This window comes from Schistocerca cancellata, chromosome 1 (genome assembly GCF_023864275.1).
Source record: "Schistocerca cancellata isolate TAMUIC-IGC-003103 chromosome 1, iqSchCanc2.1, whole genome shotgun sequence".
NCBI lineage: Eukaryota > Metazoa > Arthropoda > Insecta > Orthoptera > Acrididae > Schistocerca > Schistocerca cancellata.
The window spans coordinates 495,011,436-495,030,128 of NC_064626.1; the positions used below are offsets into that span (position 1 = coordinate 495,011,436).

Sequence of the window (18,693 nt, forward strand, 5' to 3'; positions counted from 1 at the left end):
TCAAAAAGAATAATATATTTTGGCCAACCATACTTATGTGAATATTTTAATTCACTTTATATGTTCCAGCCACAAAAATCCGATTTGTTCTTGAGAGCTGTAAACCAAGAGGAAACAGCAAAATCACTAAACGTAAACACGGTTCACGTGGAGACTACTCCTCATCCCAATACTACGCAGACTGCTGCTTGTTGCTACTGCTGATACAGCTCGTGTCTAGTTGCCTTGAATACAGCGAACAGCAGCACTTACAGTAGCCAGAAGGGGGAGAAGATACTGTTCATACGCGACTCAACTGCGCATGCGCGAAAGCCCGCTGGCATCTGCTCAAACTAACCTAATGTTAACCGTTGTGACGTCACGCCCACCGGCAGCAGTTTGTTGTTTTGAAATAATTGCATAGTCCTCGTTCTAAAGCCTTTGACACGAGTATCAGTTCTTACCAGTAAAAACTACAAAATTTAACTGAAAACTAAAACAACCAAAAATTCCCGGTTTTCTCCAGGATGAAAAAATTCCCGGGTTTTAGACACCCCGTTATCTGATCTTGTTATGAGAGCCCCATTGTTTTTAAATTTGTTCATTATTTTCCTTGTAGTTTTTTCTTCTTCAGTTTTTATTCATGCAAAATGTTGTTTTTGTTTTCCTTTATTACGCATTTTATTTCTTGTGCAATTAACTCTCTTGTCACACCTGAATTGAATTGCTTGCTAAAAAAAGCCTGAAGTTTCAAGTAAACACTAGCAGATCGTGTCAGCTGCACTGCAATTGTTAGTTAGTCAATTGTATTCAATTTCTATTACACATTACAGACAACTGCTTACATTTGAACAACACAACTGATATAATTCTGGTGAGGAAGACTTGATGCTTCATTAGCAAAGACACTGGATGAAAAACAGGTTGCAAAATAGGTTATTAATTCTCATACCGAAAAAAACATAGTAGGCTTTCTATGTAAAATTCATTGCATTCTACATACTGATGTTTAGACTCCTACAAAGAAATGTTACTGATAACACCTTTTTCATGTCACGGAGACATTTTGATTTATTTCCCAACGTCACTTCATACTCTGACTATGCATTTTCCCCTAGAATATTGTTACATCTTGTAACTGTACAGCCAAGAGCATTCCTCAATTACTTAACAAACCTGATGGGAGGAGAGCGCTATGGGGGGAAGCGGAGGGGAGGGAAGGGGACCGATGAGGAGATGGTAGGAAAAGAGAAGAGAGGAGACATTTTGTCATTCCTTGCCTCAATATTACGTTACTATAGATAAATATTAAGCGACTACCCAAGTGTGTTTACCACCAGACTGGCATACTGAATTGCAAGCAACTAACGGGTGAAATCGTTTGTTGTGGTTGCGCTTTGTGTGGTTAGCCATGATTCTGCGAGAACGGACTCATTGCCAAACGGCTGCCAACCTGAGATGCTAAACACATGACCCGTGGGTGTAGTGACTAACTGAAGAGCCAGCAAGTAACTCCTCAATGTGGCTTCAACGTAACTATAGTACAAAGACTCGTACTGGACTACTGAGCCACCACTTGGTATTTCTACTTGGAACACGTAGACAGTAATAATCCCTCTCTACAATGTTCCACGAATACTTGAATAGGTTCTTACTGGACCAACGTGGTGACTGGACCACTGGCTAAAATTCTCTATAAAGTTCATCAAACGCAGTTTACACATATCCCGTCATATTGTGGCGTTCATGGCACATAGGAAAATTTTTCCTTCTCGTAGCTGCTACCGACAAGCGCTTGTGCGTTTGGGGAGCGGAATTATTTTTCAGCGGAAATTTGCGACTGCAGCATAGCGTGCAATTTTTTCGGGTTCGGTGGTCATCTGAGGATATGACAGGAGTTTCTTGAAACTCAAAAGCGGGGAAATTGTGTGGTGGTAGACGCATATGACTGTGCAAATCATTACTAGAAATCATCGTCATTATCACTGACATTTAGGCGCACAGATTTTTTGCTCTGGCAAAGGGATGAGAATAACACGAATATTTTTTGAAGTACTCAGAAACAAAAACGTGTAAGTTTTGTAGTGGGTTCCCTGCGTGTGGTGGTGTATTATTATCAGGTTAAAAGTATGCGGACACTCCTATGTAATGCGGGATTGACCACTAGATGTCGCATAAGGGGGACATGCCAGTATAAAGTAAGGCGGGGAGTATTGTGCTGTCAGCGGAGAAGCCGTAACAGCATAGTGAGTCAGTCAGCGGTGTTCAGTGGCTTCGAACGTGGACAGGTCAGTGAAGTAACAAATCCAACAGGGACTTTTCAGCCTTTCTGAGGCTGCCCAAGTCGACTGTTGGTGACTTGATTGTGAAGGGGAAACGAGAGAGAATAATCACGGGTAAACCGCGACCGGACAGAACTCATGTACTAATGGACAGGGTATGTCGGACATTGCCGAGTGCGGTTGTACGAAATCTCATGATATCAGCGAAAGAAATCACCCGTGAATTCCAAAGCGCTATCAGCAGCCCAGCTAGGACAATGACTGTGCGCAGGAAGTTCAAAGACTGGGTTACAATGATGGAGTAGCTCATCATAAGCCACACATTTGTGTAGTTAATGTTAAGTGACGCTCGAGGTGGTGTAAAGACACACCTCTGGACAGTGAGTGCCTGGAAGCGAATGGAGTGACGCATCTCGCTATATCCTGTGGCAGTCCGAAGGAAGTGCTTGCGTTTAGCAGATATCTGGAGAACTTTACCTCCCATCATGTGCAGTACCAATAGTAAAGCCCAGAGAAGATGGCGTTACGGTATAGGGATATTTTTCGCGGTTTGGTCAACTTATTGCGCTTAAGAAAACGCTAAATGCAGAAGGATACCAACACATTTCACAGCATCGTGTACTGCGTACACTAGAAGAACAGTTCGGGGATGATGACTGACTATACGAGCATGACAATGCATTTTGTCATAAAGCAGCATCTGAGGCAATGGTCTGGTGACAAAACCATTCTCAGAATAGACTGGTCTGCGCACAGTCCCCACCTGAACCCAATGGAACACCATTGGGATGAGTGAAATAGCACAAAAAATTAAATGGTCACTATTTTGAAACCACGTCATTTTCTCCAATTGCGACGCAGAAGTTCGAAATTTGGTTCGGAGGTGCCTACAACCTTCCTCTGTAAGGACGCAAAAGCATACCGCCTGCAGTGTCACTCTCGGGTTTGGCGACGCTTCAAGCCGCAAAATGTCGACATGTGCTACAAAAAGGCCACAGCTCAGAAGTTCATGTGAGGTATACAGTAACTTAATGATGTCACATGAGCAATACATTTCGCCACAATTCTGCCAAACGTCCCCGTGGACTTGCCTCACACCTCACACTCTCGTCTTGATGCCTTTGCGATGACGATCAGAATAGCGATGCCCAGTTTTGAAATCAAGCGGTTTTCTTACGGATGGCCGAGGAAAACATTTCACACATATCGCTGCTCAGAACCGACACGAAAAGGCCTAAGCAGGTGTCATCTAAATGGCGTGAATGAAACCAACCCTTCCCTACCTCCGTTCATTTTCACACATTTTGTAGTCGAAAACGATAGTTCGCAGTGCAATGCGCTACAGGACTATTTTCTTGGCAGACTACTAAAGACCCTCTGGACGATTCAGCCCTTCTCTTAGGACGTCACTGAGCCGCAACCGCACTGAACGTGATCTCTTATTTTGAGTGTAGCCTGACTTCGATTTTTGATCTGGTATACCGGGTGGAACTACTAGGGACTATTCAAAACCATTCGACTTAATATGGACGTGTTCCGAGGCAGAACAGGATGTTTATACTTTTTTCAATTTCCCTCAGATTACGCATGCGGCCAGCAAGCGCTAGTGCAGCGCCACTCATGACAGCTGAGGGGTGTCGAAAGGGTTGCATATCCCACCAGAAAACTGGAAATTTGTGGCAAGAACTATGGCACCAAACTGCTGAGGTCATCTGTCCCTAGTCTTAGACACTACTTAATGTAACTGAAACTAAATTACGCTACGGACAAAACACACACACACACACACACACACACACACACACACACACACACACACACACACACACGCGCGCGCGCGCGCGCGCGCCCGACGGAGGACTCGAACCTCCGACGGGGAAGCTGCGCGAACCGTGGCAAGGCGCCCCAAGACCGCGCGGCTACCAAACCAGAAGCAAGGAATCGGTCAATGGATGTCTATGTACAGGAACATTTTTAAAGTGCGCACAACAAAGAACAAACGTGTGCGAGTGATACCGAAGGTGTTGCCGAACAGTGTTCTTAAGAGGACCCATTGCCGCTTTATTCACGTGCGTGTCAATGTCACACCCCCACGCACATGTCATAGCAGAGCACGAAAAATTTAATATATAAAACGATACACATACAGTCTGCTTCGGATCACTTTAAAATTTCGTTGAATAGTTTTGAACGGTCCCTAGGGGTTCCATCCCGTATATCACAGAAAAATATTGTGGTCGCTCCACACTCCTCCAATGCAGATGTTCGAGGAGGAAGCAGCCCCACGATGTCTTTAGATACGGGTTGAAACGTCCGTGGTGTGCTCAGTAGTGTCAAACGTTGTCAAGAACGTCGTCCTGATGCGCATCGCACTGGAAACTGTCGTTTTCGATCTCGAATATGTGAAAATGAATCCCATACAGGCAAGGATAGTTTCATTCATTCTCTCTATATCACCTCTTGAAGCTTTTCGGGTCGATTCTGAGCAGCAATGCGTCGAAAATCTTTCCCTCGGCAAGCAGTAACTAAATCTAGTGATTTCAAAGCTGTGCGTCGCGGTCTGACCTCCGTCACAGAGGTGTCAAGACAGGGGAGGTGAGATGTGACAACTTTCCCATGGTGTGACACATCCACAGTATTGCCGGGCAAAGATGTGATGAAATGTGGTGCCAGTGTCACGTCATTAACCCATTCTACACTCTACTTGAACTTCTGAGCTCTGACCTTTTTCTTGCACGGGTCGACGAGTTGCTGTAGAAGCAATGCCCAGACCAAGGGCGACGTCGCAACGCGCCATGTTTCTACACCATTACAAAGTACGTTTGTAAGCAAATTCGACCCAAGTACACTTCAACTTTGACGCGCAATATAGAACGTTGGCCGACCGCGGTGGCCGTGCGGTTCTAGGCGCTGCAGTCCGGAACCGCGGGACTGCTACGGTCGCAGGTTCGAATCCTGCTTCGGGCATGGATGTGTGTTGTTCTTAGGTTAGTTAGGTTTAAGTAGTTCTAAGTTCTAAGGGACTGATGACCTAAGATGTTAAGTCCCATAGTGCTTAGAGCCATTTGAACCATATAGAACGTTGATCTTTTTCCAGACCCCAGAGTCCAACATTACTACCTTCGATGGTTTCGAATGCTGAGGAAGAATGGGCTGTCACTCCACCAGACACCCAGACACCTCTCCGTGAATGCCCTCAGCAGAGTTCAATCCGTCATAAAGGCGGAGGGTGGACACACCGCATTTAATATCCACTAATAGGCGTCCGGATATTTTGACAGATAATGTGACGTTGTGAGGTCAGTCAGCATTTAGTTATATTTCAGTGTCTGTTGTCAGCACCCGCCCGTGGAAGGCAATTAGACTTGATCGGCTGACTGTTACCACGATTGGGAGTTAATTAAGCAATGATTTTAAACATCATCCCGAACTGTTTCTGTGAAAGACTGCCCACTGTCTTCAGATTAAATACCGATATTTCATATACGCTGCCACAACAAACACTGCAGAAGCAGTGAGAGAAATGAAGATTCATATGTAGCTTCCAGACGACAAGACGTCGTTATAGACAAGGGCACAAGCTTCGAATGGGGAAGGAAATCGGATTTGTCCTTTTCGAAGGAAGTGTAACGCATCAAACAGTGACAGCCAGGACCGCAGCCCGGCAACCGAAACCAGGCCGCAGTTAGCGGTCAATGCCCTACTAGCTCAGCAGCGTCAACAGGCCCCAGCGCCTCCGCGTGAGGGACGACACCGGCACTCCCGTCGCATGAGCGACCGACCTACCGATTTCGCCAACAAGGCCATCGATCACGCTCCAATTGATTCGACACGACCTCAACACAGACCGCAACTGTCAGCACGTGGAAATGGAATTTAAACCAGCAGGACTAGCAGCCAGCAAGTCTTCACAGCTGGCCCGTCCGATGACGCAGAGTCCGTATCGGTCGCCGCATCTATGCCGGGCCGTGAACCAACGACCGCTGCCTGATTGTCCAAGCCGGCACAGGGACGCTGCCCCGCAGTCGTCCACGGTAGAGGCCTGCGTCGGATCGCCCGTACCGGTGTGCTAGGGTCCGTCGCCTTCAGTCTATCTGTGTTGAACCATGTCCGCTCGTGTTCAGCAATAAAGTGTTCTGTCAACTGATTGGCTACCTTCGCGCCCGCTCTATCGCCAACCTCCTGCAGCGAACCACTCGCACAATCCCATAACGCAGTAAAAGCCTGCCACGGAAGCTACCCAACAATTTCCTTATGTGCTTCGATAAAACCAAGGAAAATGTCAATCTGGATGGGGATTTGAGCCGTCGCCCTTCGAATATGACAACGGACAGACATATTAACCTCTCGGCCGTGCTGAAACGTACAGCCACGTAAATACCTTGAGTAGGAAAATGGGCTCGTTTTCAGCAGCACTAGGATTCACTCAGAGAGTGCAACGGCCCTCTGGAGCACAACGCACTTTTTGCCTTTAGGTACACAAGAAGTTCAAATATTGTTTGCATAATCGTTGACTGCGACACGCGACTTTACATTTGTGATGTGTTAAGGTCAATAGCTGTACCCCCATCTTCGAGGTAGTCGTGACATCTTTCAACAAGATAACGTAACCGCATGTTGCCCGTGCCATTCTATCTACTACCTCTATACAGAAAGTGTGGAGCTTTTACCTTGGCCAGGAAGTTCTCCAGATCTGTCACTGAATGCAAGCATCTGGTCATGGACTGCGACGATATTGGCAGGCCGCCAGCCGTCAGTCACCACCACTGATGAAATCTGGCGTAGATGATGTTGAAGCAACACGGTAGGAGGTGTCCCTATCGTCATCCAAGCTCCGTTCAACTAAATGCCCGACCGGGAGAAAAAAATGGTTCTGAGCACTATGGAACTTAACATCTGAGGTCATCAGTCGCCTAGAACTTAGAACTAATTAAACTTAACTAACCTAAGGACATCACACACATCCATGCCCGAGGCAGGATTCGAACCTGCGACCGTAGCGGTCACGCGGTTCCAGACTGAAGCGTCTAAACCGCACGGCCACACCGGCCGGCGCCCGACCGGGAGAGAGTCGCTGTTGTCTCCAGACGTATGAGCCTCTCTGTATTAAATTTCGCACCACCTATATCCGTAAATTACCTTCAAATATCACGTATTCTTCCTACTATACAACATACGTGCAATGAGTGAAATTTCTTATTTACCGAGCTTCCCGGAGCTGCAATTTTAATGGCCAACAGTGTACTCTTCGTCAACCACGTCCAGTAATCCTGCACTTCGAGACCGACAATCGTCGCCAGGTACTTGGTTTTGTATCCCCACGGTACCGCGGAGCGAGCGCGTGATGTACGGCTAGGCTATGAATAGCGATGAGGCGCGACCCGGCTGTTCTCCCCCGCGGGCCAGGCCGGCGCGAACACTATCAATCGGTCGGAGCGCAGCGGCGCGGCGCGCTAATATGACACGGCCGGATAAGATCGAATTAATCAGCGCCCTGCGGGCTTGTCGCGGGGCGGGCCGGGGCGGCGTCGCGCCGATTGGCGGAGTCACAGCGGCGCAATCTGTCAATGTCAGTTTAGCGTCCGCCTCCCGGCCGGGCTGGCGGTAGGCCGCGGGATGAGTCCATTACCGAGAGGGTGGCAGCGGGAAGTGGCCAGCCGCGAATGGAAGGGCAGCCCAGAGCACGGCGCAGCACTGCGTGGCTAATAGGCAGCGGCAATTTCGGATGGCGTAAACGAACACACTCGCCCTTTACGTCTCTATCAGCTGGCAGTAGCTATTTCTCTCCCGGGCTGCAACTGGTTCCCGCGCACGGCTCAGAACACTGTATCGAATGGATACATATTACATGTTCTTCACCTGCAAGCTTTCAGCTAATGCATTCAAAATGGTTAAAATGTTTCGCGTTATTCTGTAAACCATGGGCTTTTTAATAAATTCCTGCACAACTATACAAGGGTTTTAAGTGAGGCACGTGAGGAAAGTAGTTAAACTGAAGTTCCACTTATGTCGTACAAAGTAACTGGGAAACGCCTTCGCATAAACACGTGTTTTATCATATAACTAGACCGAGGTGAGAAAAGTCATGGGATAACTCCTAATATCGTGTCGGATCCACTTTTGCCCAGCGTAGTGGGGCAACTCGACGTGGCATGGACTCAATAAGTTGGTGGCAGTCCCCTGCAGAAATACTGAGCCATACTACCTCTACAGCCGTCCATAATTGCCGACGTCTTTTTGCACGAACAGACCTGTCGATTATGTCGCAGAAATGTTTGATAGGATTCGTATCGATCTGTCCAGAATGTTCTTCAAACACGTCACGAACAACTGTGGTCTGGTGACATTGCGTATTGTCATCCATAAAAATTGCATCTTTGTTTGGGAACATGAAGTCCATGAATGGCTGCAAATGGTCTCGCAGCAGCCGAAGAGAACCATTTCCAGTCAACGATCGGTTCAGATTGACCACAGGACCCAGTGCATTTCATGTAAACACAGTCCACACCGCTGTGGAGCCACCACCACCAGCTTGCACAGTGCCTTGTTGACAACTTGGCTTCATGGCGCCACACTATAACCCTGTATCAGCTCTTACCACTTGAAATCGGGACTTATCTGACCAGGTCACGGTTTTCCAGCCGTCTAGGTTCCACCCGACATGGTCACGAGCTCAGAAGAGTCGCTGCCGGTAATGTCGTGCTGTTAGCAAAGGCACTCGCGTGGGTAGTCCGCAGCCTTAGCCTATTAACGCCAAATCTCGCCGCATTGTTGTAACGGATACGGATATTTAACGCAGTATTGCTTGTCTGTTAGTAATGACAACTAAACCCAAACCCCGTTGCGTTGCGGCGACCGTGGTGAGAGGTAACGCCTGAATTTTGGTTTTCTCAGCACACTCATCACGCTGTGGATCTCGAAATACTGAATTCCCTAACGATTTCCGAAATGGAGTGTCCCATGCGTCTAGTCCAACTATCATTCCGCGCTGAAAGACTGTAATTCCCATCGTGCGGTCATAATCAAGTCGGTAACCTTTCCACATGAATCTCCTGAGTACAAGATGGCAGCTCCGCCACTCCACTGTCCTCTTATGCCTTGTGTACGCGATACTACCCCATCTGTATTTCTGCATATCACTATTCCATGACTTCTGTCACCTCAGTGTGTGTCCGTGTTCGGTTCAGAGTCCTGCTGATTTTTTAAAATGAAAACATTTTCGCTATGAACTGCACTACATACATGGTGAAAATGTTGTGATTAAGAAAGTCTTATTATTGATGAATAGTGCTAAAAAATAATTATGTCGTCACCCTGAAAGTTGGTTTAAATACTACATTACTTTACTAGGCAAGATCGTACTGGAGGTGGTACACTATCGCCTTTCCCCCACCGCTGAACTGACTTGTTGACCAGTAATAGGGGATCCACTATTTAATATGGACTCCGATCCACGATGCAACTCGGTATTATTCGTATTAACTAAAACTGTCAGAGGTGAAATATGTAACAAAAATCGTAACTATGACTGGGATCGACCCGAGAATCTACAGTGCGTCACCTGACCACGCCACTGCGACATCAAAAATAAAATTAAAAAATTTGCCAAGTGGAAGTAGGATTGCACACTGAGTGTTCCGTGCAAAGTTAATTATATGTTCATGCAACTTCGGAATCGAGGATCTCAACTACACACATCAAAAAAAAGTTTTGCATCACCAATGTGGATTATCCTTCCTGACCTTAAACTGCACCCAGAAACGAAATGTAACGCCGTGGCCTGGCTACTGGGACACACTGCCTACGCCATTTTTGAGTTACAACTCAGTGACGCCGTGCAGTACATGGCCTACCTGTGGGAATGTCATCAACGATAGCGAAGTTCACCGCAGTACCGCAAACATTTTGCCACCACTTTATCGGTTGCGTTATTGTACGGATATCAGAGGACGCTTCACTTACAGTGAATACTTTCGCTAGAAGTATCCCTTTTCTTTCTCTTTTCTCATCAGAGTTTTCCATTTTCTCTTAGTTTCCTACCTGATACACTTATTTCTATTTTGTTTACATTTCACAACTCATGCTGATTTTTTTAGAATTGTTACTAAAAGCTCTCTGTGAATAACTTGTCACACGTTTCAGTTGTATTTATTTCTGTTATTAAAGGATTTCGACTATGTGACATATTGACCAGCTATTCACAATTACATTTTTCTGTTCATGTAATGTTGTAATGATGTTATGTTCATAAATAAATAAATAAATAAAAATGGGCGTCCTTAGGGCGCATACATTTTGGTAGTAGGGATTACGTTCGCGCTGCCCTGACGAAAGTTAGGGGGGGGGGGGGGAGGGCGGCAGCCGACTGGGAGCAGGAGAGGCACCATACGAGATTTAATTTCCACTGTCCTGAATAGGGGTCTGATGGCCTCTATTACAAAATATATGGTTTTGAATTCCACAGGCGAGATATAGTGACGTGCGATAGAAGAATGCTGTGTGAAGGGACGTGGCACTGCACTTTGGCACACTTAAGACCAACTAACATGTTTTACGTTTTCTCGAATATATATGTTTTATATATAAAACATTTCAGAAAGATGTGCGCTACAAAATGAACATATTTTTGAAAAATCGCTGGAGTGCGAGGAGGGTGGGGGGGGGGAGGGGGGAGGTGCAGCACTATGATGTTTTCGCCCCGGTTCAGAAATACCGTAGATCCGGGGCTGCTTTTACGTCAGGAATGGCGAGACAGAAGAGGACTTCGTTTTCGATTGGAAGGCCGCCGTATTTTTTTAAAAAAACTTAAAATTTCGTGATTAAAACGAGTTTTCTAAGTGAGGGTATCTCTGGGGCACCTTGCAGAACAAGTCCGGGTCGACAATCTCCTGACGCGCGCCTGAATCACTTAGGATAAAAAATCCGAGAAAGAGCCGAGGAAATAAGAAACTGTTGGAGAATGGCATCAATTTCAAACTGCGACAACCTGACTCTGAGAAATCTGAACTAAACTGCTGTCAGACCCTGCGGCTAGTGTAGAATAAGTTACGTAGCGCAGCAACCAACCTGAAGTGTACTTGAAACATCACACTGATTAACTATGCATGCATCCGCTGAAAGATGGCACGCTCTTTCCATGCTGTCCAGCCAATTACTGCGGGACGTACAGTTTAATGTGGAACACGCACCAAGCTGAAACTCAGTATTTTTCACACACGCACAGCATTGCCATATGTCATCTTGAAGGTAAATATTATGGGCGAAAAACTGATTAGGAACGAATCCTAACAGAGTCCCGAACAATAGGTTGCTACTTTGACATACACGCAACCATGTTATCAACCTAGAAACCCATGTCCTACAACCAAGCCTCAGAAAGCATTAAAGACACAACACAGAAGGAATAGTACAGACAGAATGGTGAAAGTAATTTTCCATTTACAGCATGAGCGGTGAGACAATCGGAAACACGATACTTACATATTCTGGCTTCAGTTTCTTGTCACCGCCTCTTAACACAGTCCGTTCGAGCTTCTCCATGTGCGTCATGAGGTACTCTTCGTCCTTGAGACGGAGCTCTTCGCTGATGATGTCCAGGTCACGGACGGGATTCACATCGCCCTCTATGTGCGTCACATCGTCATCCTCGAATGCACCTGCACACACAGAGAAGTACGCGTTAGATGTAACCAAATTCAATACATTGCAAGCTCTGTACGAACTGCCTTCATCGTCATAAAACTAGCTAGCCGCGACCTTAACAGCACGGCATGTGTATTATTTTTGTTCCGTTTCGTATGGCTTGAGATATGTATACAATGTATCAAAAAACTTAGGAGGTATGTTTCTCAGATCAAAACAAGAAGAAAAGTCCAGAAATATTTAGTTTTGAGCTGTAATTGAAATAACACTTGATGTAATGTTACATATAAAATTACGCTGGCGATGAACTCTTTCAGACCTACAGAGCGTGCCCCACGCAACAACAAGAATGATGTGGTTTGTGTATGATAGAACAGGATGTTCACCTGACGAAGCATCAACCGTTATCAAGGACGTTACCTGCATGACAAACAAGTGAAGTGCCCACGGAGAGGGGCAGGAAACGGAATGAAAATTCACGGGTTGAGATGGTATCAGCTGCAGTTTCAGTGATTACAAAATCAAACCAAATTTACAAAGAACTCGTCGGTATACGTCCACTTATCAGTATGAGACGTTGCACTGCCTGGAGGCGCGCTCTGTTTCGGCTGAGAAGATTGTATGGTTCATGGTTCATGGTTCATATGGCTCTGAGCACTATGGGACTTAACTGCTGTGGTCATCAGTCCCCTAGAACTTAGAACTACTTAAACCTAACTAACCTAAGGACATCACACACATCCATGCCCGAGGCAGGATTCGAACCTACGACCGTAGCGGTCACGTGGTTCCAGACTGTAGCGCCCAGAACCGCACGGCCACTCCGGCCGGCTTGAGAAGATTGTCATAAGGCCGTTGTATGATGAGGCAAACTGACACACAGCAGTTGTAACTGGCCCTTGATATTCTGGATACTAGCACTGAAATGGAGTTGACGTGCGAGCTGGTTCCACACGTGTTGTATCGGGGACAGGTCTTGCTAGACACTGGAGTACCTCATTATCACGAATACTGTTCATAGAGACACCATTTGTGGAGAGCGCTGTCCAATAGAAAAACTGCACCACGATACTGTAGCCAGAGCGCTAACACAAGAGGACGCATGATGTCCGTGACGTACTGATATGCCGGCAGAGGTCACTCAGTGTGTCACTGCTGTGACAAGCAGTCATACCCGTAGGCTCCCCACACCATGACGCCCGGAGTGACACCGAGCTGTGCCTCTCCGGAATATTGGAGGAGTGGAACCTCTTCCCAGGTCGCCGCCGTATTCGCCGATCATGGTCATCTGGAGTAGTGCAGAACCGCAATTCATCGCTGAACACAATGCGACGCCATTCATCAGTCCCTGCTTCCCGATCACCGCTCCACTAGAAATGAACCGTGTTAGTGGCAGCCTAAAGGTGCGTTTACACCTGTGCGCCTTGTGGCTAGTCGTGGTGCGGCTGTAGCTTGCCCCAGAAAGAAGAAGAGGCGCCAAGTGTGAACACAAGCGTGAGTGGATGGAACTACTCGCACGCACGTGTTAAAGAAGACGACTGCAACCCACACGCGTGCCTCTGCTTTCGCGTGGGGCAAGCACAGTCGCACGGCAACTAGGCGCAAATGCACAGGTGTAAACGCACCTTAAACATGGGACGTTAATTCCTTCGCACGAGTCTTCTAGCTTGCACAAGTCTGCTAGCTTCCAACCAACGGTGCGGGATAACACAGTATGTTACATGGAGTCCGTTACTTGTTCTCGGGTCTGTTCAAAAAATTCCCGAGCATTCGTAATTTCACGCCAATGGCGTGTTGGAGCGGAATGAGGTTGGCATCCGTGCACATCCCTGTGTTTAATGTGTAACTGCCGGAAGTTTCATTTTTGTATGCCTGTTAGTTATTGTTCTGTGCTGTTTTGAGTAGAACGTTATGTCGTACAGCCTGCGAATTTCGAGGAGGCAGAGTTAGAGGAGCAAAGCGTCTGCATTAAATTTTGCGTGAAACTTAAGAAAACCTTTACAGACACACACCAAATAGCGCGGAAGCCTACGGTGATGAGTGCTTAAGCCATACTCCGTGTTATGAATGGTTAACACGGTATAAAAATGGCCGTACGGAAGTTAAAGATGACCCTCGCTGAGGACGTCCTTCGACGTCTACCGACGACGCTCCTGTCGGGAACGTCAACAAAATTTTGCGTGCCCATCGAAGAAAGACAGTCCGAGAGATATCAGAAGAATGTAACATTTCAATTGGATCATGTCATGAAATACTGGCAGAGCATCTTGGAATGCATCGTGTTGCCGCCAAATTGGTCCCACGGCTCACGAGTCAAGACCGGAGAGACCTTCGCCTCACAATCTGTGAAGAGTTTTTGGATGACGCAAATGAAAACGATATGTTCCTCAAGCGAATCGTAACTGGTGATCAGAAGTGGGTCTACCGTTGAAAGGACGAAGATTTTCAACAATAGACGAGATAAAAGAAAATTCGCAGACGGCGTTTCGCGCGATCCACTCAAATGCCGCGATGGTTAATGTGAGAGAGCACGACCGATTTCCCCCCGTCTTCTTTTGTAAGAGGAGAAGTGACTGAATAGATTCCTCGATCCACGTAGTGTTTTTACATACGACCACAATTTTCTCGGGTACTTGGAAAGATCTTTCGCTAACGTATGACGGTCAAAGTTGTATGCTTAATGCGTAGATTGTTTTATAGATGCGTGAGTTTCTGCCAACTTTTGCCTCTCGACACTTTTCTATCTGAGCGTGGATCAATATCTTTGCTCAGCAGTTACCAGATTTTGTTATTAAACAACGATGAGTCAGTTCCATCTTTAGTCTAGTTACTTGGCACATTCTTCTTCAAATCGAGATTCGCAATTTGTTTAAAGTTTGCCCATAATCACTTTACGCCCAGCATCTTGAAAATAATATCAATGTTTACTAACGATGTCGATAGAGCAAGGCCCGCGCGTAGCTACTATGTCTAATGTATTTCCTTTGCGTGGGTTGTCGAAATAGCTACTCAGGAGTGTTTTCGAAAAACTTGTTCAGAACAACTGTGTGTGTACTGAACCGGGGACCTAGAAACGACGGAGAGGCTTCGTCCCCGCCGTAGCCCGCAGTGGTTCACTACCCCACAACAGGCTACAACAATCCACTCACCCCACCGCAGCCCCACACCGAACCCAGGGTTATTGTGCGGTTCGGCCCCCAGTGGAACCCCCCCCGGGGAACTTCTCATACCAGACGAGTGTAACCCCTAATGTTTGCGTGGTAGAGTATGATGGTGTATGTGTACGTGGAGACAGTATTTGCGCAGCAATCGCCGACATAGTGTCACTGAGGCGGAATAAAGGGAACCAGCCCGCATTTGCTGAAACAGATGGAAAACCGCCTTAAATACCACCCACAGGCTGGCCGGCAGACCGGACCTCGACACTATTCCGAGGGCGGATTCGTGCCAGGGACCGGTACTACTTCCCGCTCAGGAAGCAGCGCATTAGACCGCGCGGCTAGCCGAGCGGACCAGAACAAATAGACACGACTATCTGTCCATACCACCTGCAATGAATCCATCAATATTCCAGTCTATACTTGATAGGTTAAAGTTGCCTCCTACTGATATTGCACGATCGGGTTGGTTACACGCTACTGTGCACAGACCACCTCGTTACGACGGAATCTAGTACGGTGTAAAAAACTTGATGAGTAACTTGAGTTCATCTAGGCTCCAGAATGAGATTTTCACTCTGCAGCTGTTTATTCGTTTCCAGATACCTTCGCAGTCAGAAATATGTTTCATACCATGACTGTCTCTTTGCTGTGCAACTGGGGTTTTGGGTGTTTTGCGCTCAGTTTTTTCTTAAATTCACGATAATAAACTATGATAACATGGAAATAAGCTAACCAGAGAAAATATTTATCACCTTTCTTGGCACTGACAATAGGTTTCAAGCCAGACAGCATTGCTGCTATCAGTGAATGCAGGCCCCTCTCGACCAGCTTCCGACTCCGAAGGCAAGTGTATGCTACGGTTTTGTAGCATTGGATATTTCGCAGAAGACAACTTTTTTTACTTCGGCACATAAAACTGCGTGTCTTCAAGAGGTCAGACAACACAAAGTCGACAGTAGTAAAGGGAGACAACGCACATAGCTTTACCGACTGCCCAATGAGACCTTTAACCTGCAGTGTGTGGAGGTGTAGTTCGGATAAAAGGTTGTTCTATGATGTTTTTGGGGCTTCTTCCGTACCTTGATTTGGGCCAACTCTTTCAGATTATCTTAAACATGAGACGGGATCTGCATTTCAGCATTCTCGCTGATCAAGTTTTGCTCTTTCGTCTGCATCTTCATAATGAGTGTGCTGTGGACACTCCCTTCTTCCAATATGACAACAAACGTGTTCAGAGGACTGCACACATTTGTTCCTTGTTTGATAAGCACTCGGGCACCATATTGCATCTCGATTGGCGCGCCAGATCTCCCGATCTTATTACCAAATGCATGGGATTATTTTGAACATCGAGTGAAACGTTGCAGTTAACTTTACCGCAGTTTGGTAACTGCACGGTAGGCCTATCATCAATGAGTGGCTGCAACTGGATATGGCAAGAAGCTTGTGGAGTCTCTTCCTCACCGAATAGAAGGCTGGAGGTGTTATGCAGTGTTAACGTCACGCCTACTGGAGGCGATTTTTTTTTCTTTACGCTGTGACCTTATGATTGCCTTGATGTGTCTTTGGTAATCACGAACAAAGTTCATAAATTCTCTCAAATTGTATTTACTTCATCGCATTTTTTTGATGGTAGGGAGACTCTGGCCTCCTCCGCAGTTGACCAGCAGCGACTATTCGATCTGAAATGTCAAATTTTTGTGTCGACGCGGTTTCGCGTTCCGGGCGTGTCTGCTTCTCGTCAGCAAACAAGTATTGGGAGACTTATCGCGGATAAATTTTTGTTTTACTTGAGTCATTTGTTGGAATGTGGAATACTAATGTTGAAATACCCGTCGTCTCAAAAGTTTTTAGATTGTTAAACGGCAGTAGTGTTCATGAGCGCCTGTCACTGTCTTTAAAGTTCAACTGTCGATGTTTTTGGTTATCGTAGTATCGAATCATCGTTTGTGCTCACAAGTTAACCACAAGCAGCTACAGAATGCTAACACTGTTCACTGTTAGCCCAAAACAAGTTTCACACAAAGCATTATCGTTTTCTGTCGGATTTTTTGCCATGTAACGTTTCGATCTATGTGTACGTCATTTAATCTGCAACAGCCACAGTTTATTAAACATGTGCACGCTCAGCTTCACCGCAAGTTACATACAAACAAAGAACTCCTTGCACGAAATAAAATCACTCGGTTATTCCGCAAGTTTTCAACTGCAAATTACATAATTTTAAATTTGTTGCACAATTTAGTGTTCAGTGTCATTGCTAGCCTGTCCAATACTTAAGAAAATTATCTTCCTAATTGGCTGTTTCGTTATTCCAATGAGGTACCTTGAGTATAAAAGACAAAAACTTTCACTTCGATCTTCATAACTTCATTGAGATAAGTTATTTACAGTACTTGGTCACCAATGTCGACAATACGCAGCAGTATTTCTCCTCGTGTTGCCTGGTAGTAGTCCAAGTACGACGCTCTAAGATAGTGTTAATATGCCATATTAACAATAACTGTCAGGTACAAGATCAATCGAAAATACACTGACACAAGTAACTCATTATTATATAGTCTTGATACTCACAGGATAATTTTTGAAGCTCAAATTAAAGAGCTACTCAGAGATAAATGACTGCTTACAGTGCTTTATCTAGCTACCTCAACCACCTTTCTGACCGTGCCCGTTTGTATCCCGTTACACAAATCTGCAGTGATATGAGAGAGACTTCGTCTTCTCTTTTGAAGGTCCCTAAGGATGCTCACGCCTATTCTAGCCTCCCTAGCAGCCTGAAATGTCGACTGTGAATCGTTAGAGGAAATCTTAAATCACCTTCTTACCCAACAGCCTTCACTGCAGGTGTAAGCAAACTAAGGGCGCACTGAATACACTGACGTGACAAAAGTCGACCGTTTGCACGGCGTAGTGCAGCAACTCTATGTGCCATGGACTCAACAATTCGGTGAAATCCACGTGCAGAAATATTAGCCATCCCGCCTCTATAGCCGTCCATAATCGCGCAAGTGTTGCCAGTGCAGAAATTTTTGCGCGAACTGATCTCTCGATTACGTTCGACGGGATTCATGACGGGCAATCTGGATGGCCAAATTATCCGTTCGAATTGTCCGTCATGTCCTTCAAACAAAATATGAGCAGTTGTGGCCCGGTGATATGGGGCATTGTCATCCATAAAAATACCTTCTTTGTTTGGGAACATGAAGTCCACGAACGGTTGCACATAGTCTCCAAGTGACCCGACACAACCATTTCCAGTCAAACATCGCTTCAGTTGGATAAGAGAGCGCAGTCCATTAAATGCAAATACCGCCCACGCCGTCATGGAGCCACCACCAGCTTTTAGAGTGGCTTGTTGAAAACAACCTTGGTCCATGGCTTCGTGGGGGGTCTCACCACTTTCCGATCCTACCATCAGGTCTTACCAACTGAAATCGGGACTCATCTGACCGGGCCACGGTTATCTAGTCGTCTAGGGTCCGACCGATATGGTAACGAGCCCAAGAGAAACGCTGCAGACTATGCTGTTAGCAAAGCACTCGCTTCGGCCGTGTGCTGCCACAGCACATTACCGCCAGTTTCGCCGAAATGTCCTAACGGATACGTTCTTCGTACGTCCCACGTTG

General features: G+C 46.2%; 1 protein-coding gene across 1 annotated transcript in view; it reads right to left on the minus strand.

Moving 5' to 3' along the window:
• The window catches only part of LOC126178037 (obg-like ATPase 1), a 295,876-nt gene that overhangs the window by 114,391 nt on the left and 162,792 nt on the right, over positions 1–18,693 (minus strand). The window contains exon 5 of the mRNA XM_049924499.1: positions 11,742–11,917. Within this exon, the coding sequence (XP_049780456.1) occupies positions 11,742–11,917 (176 nt within the window). The remainder of the gene's footprint in view (positions 1–11,741; positions 11,918–18,693) is intronic.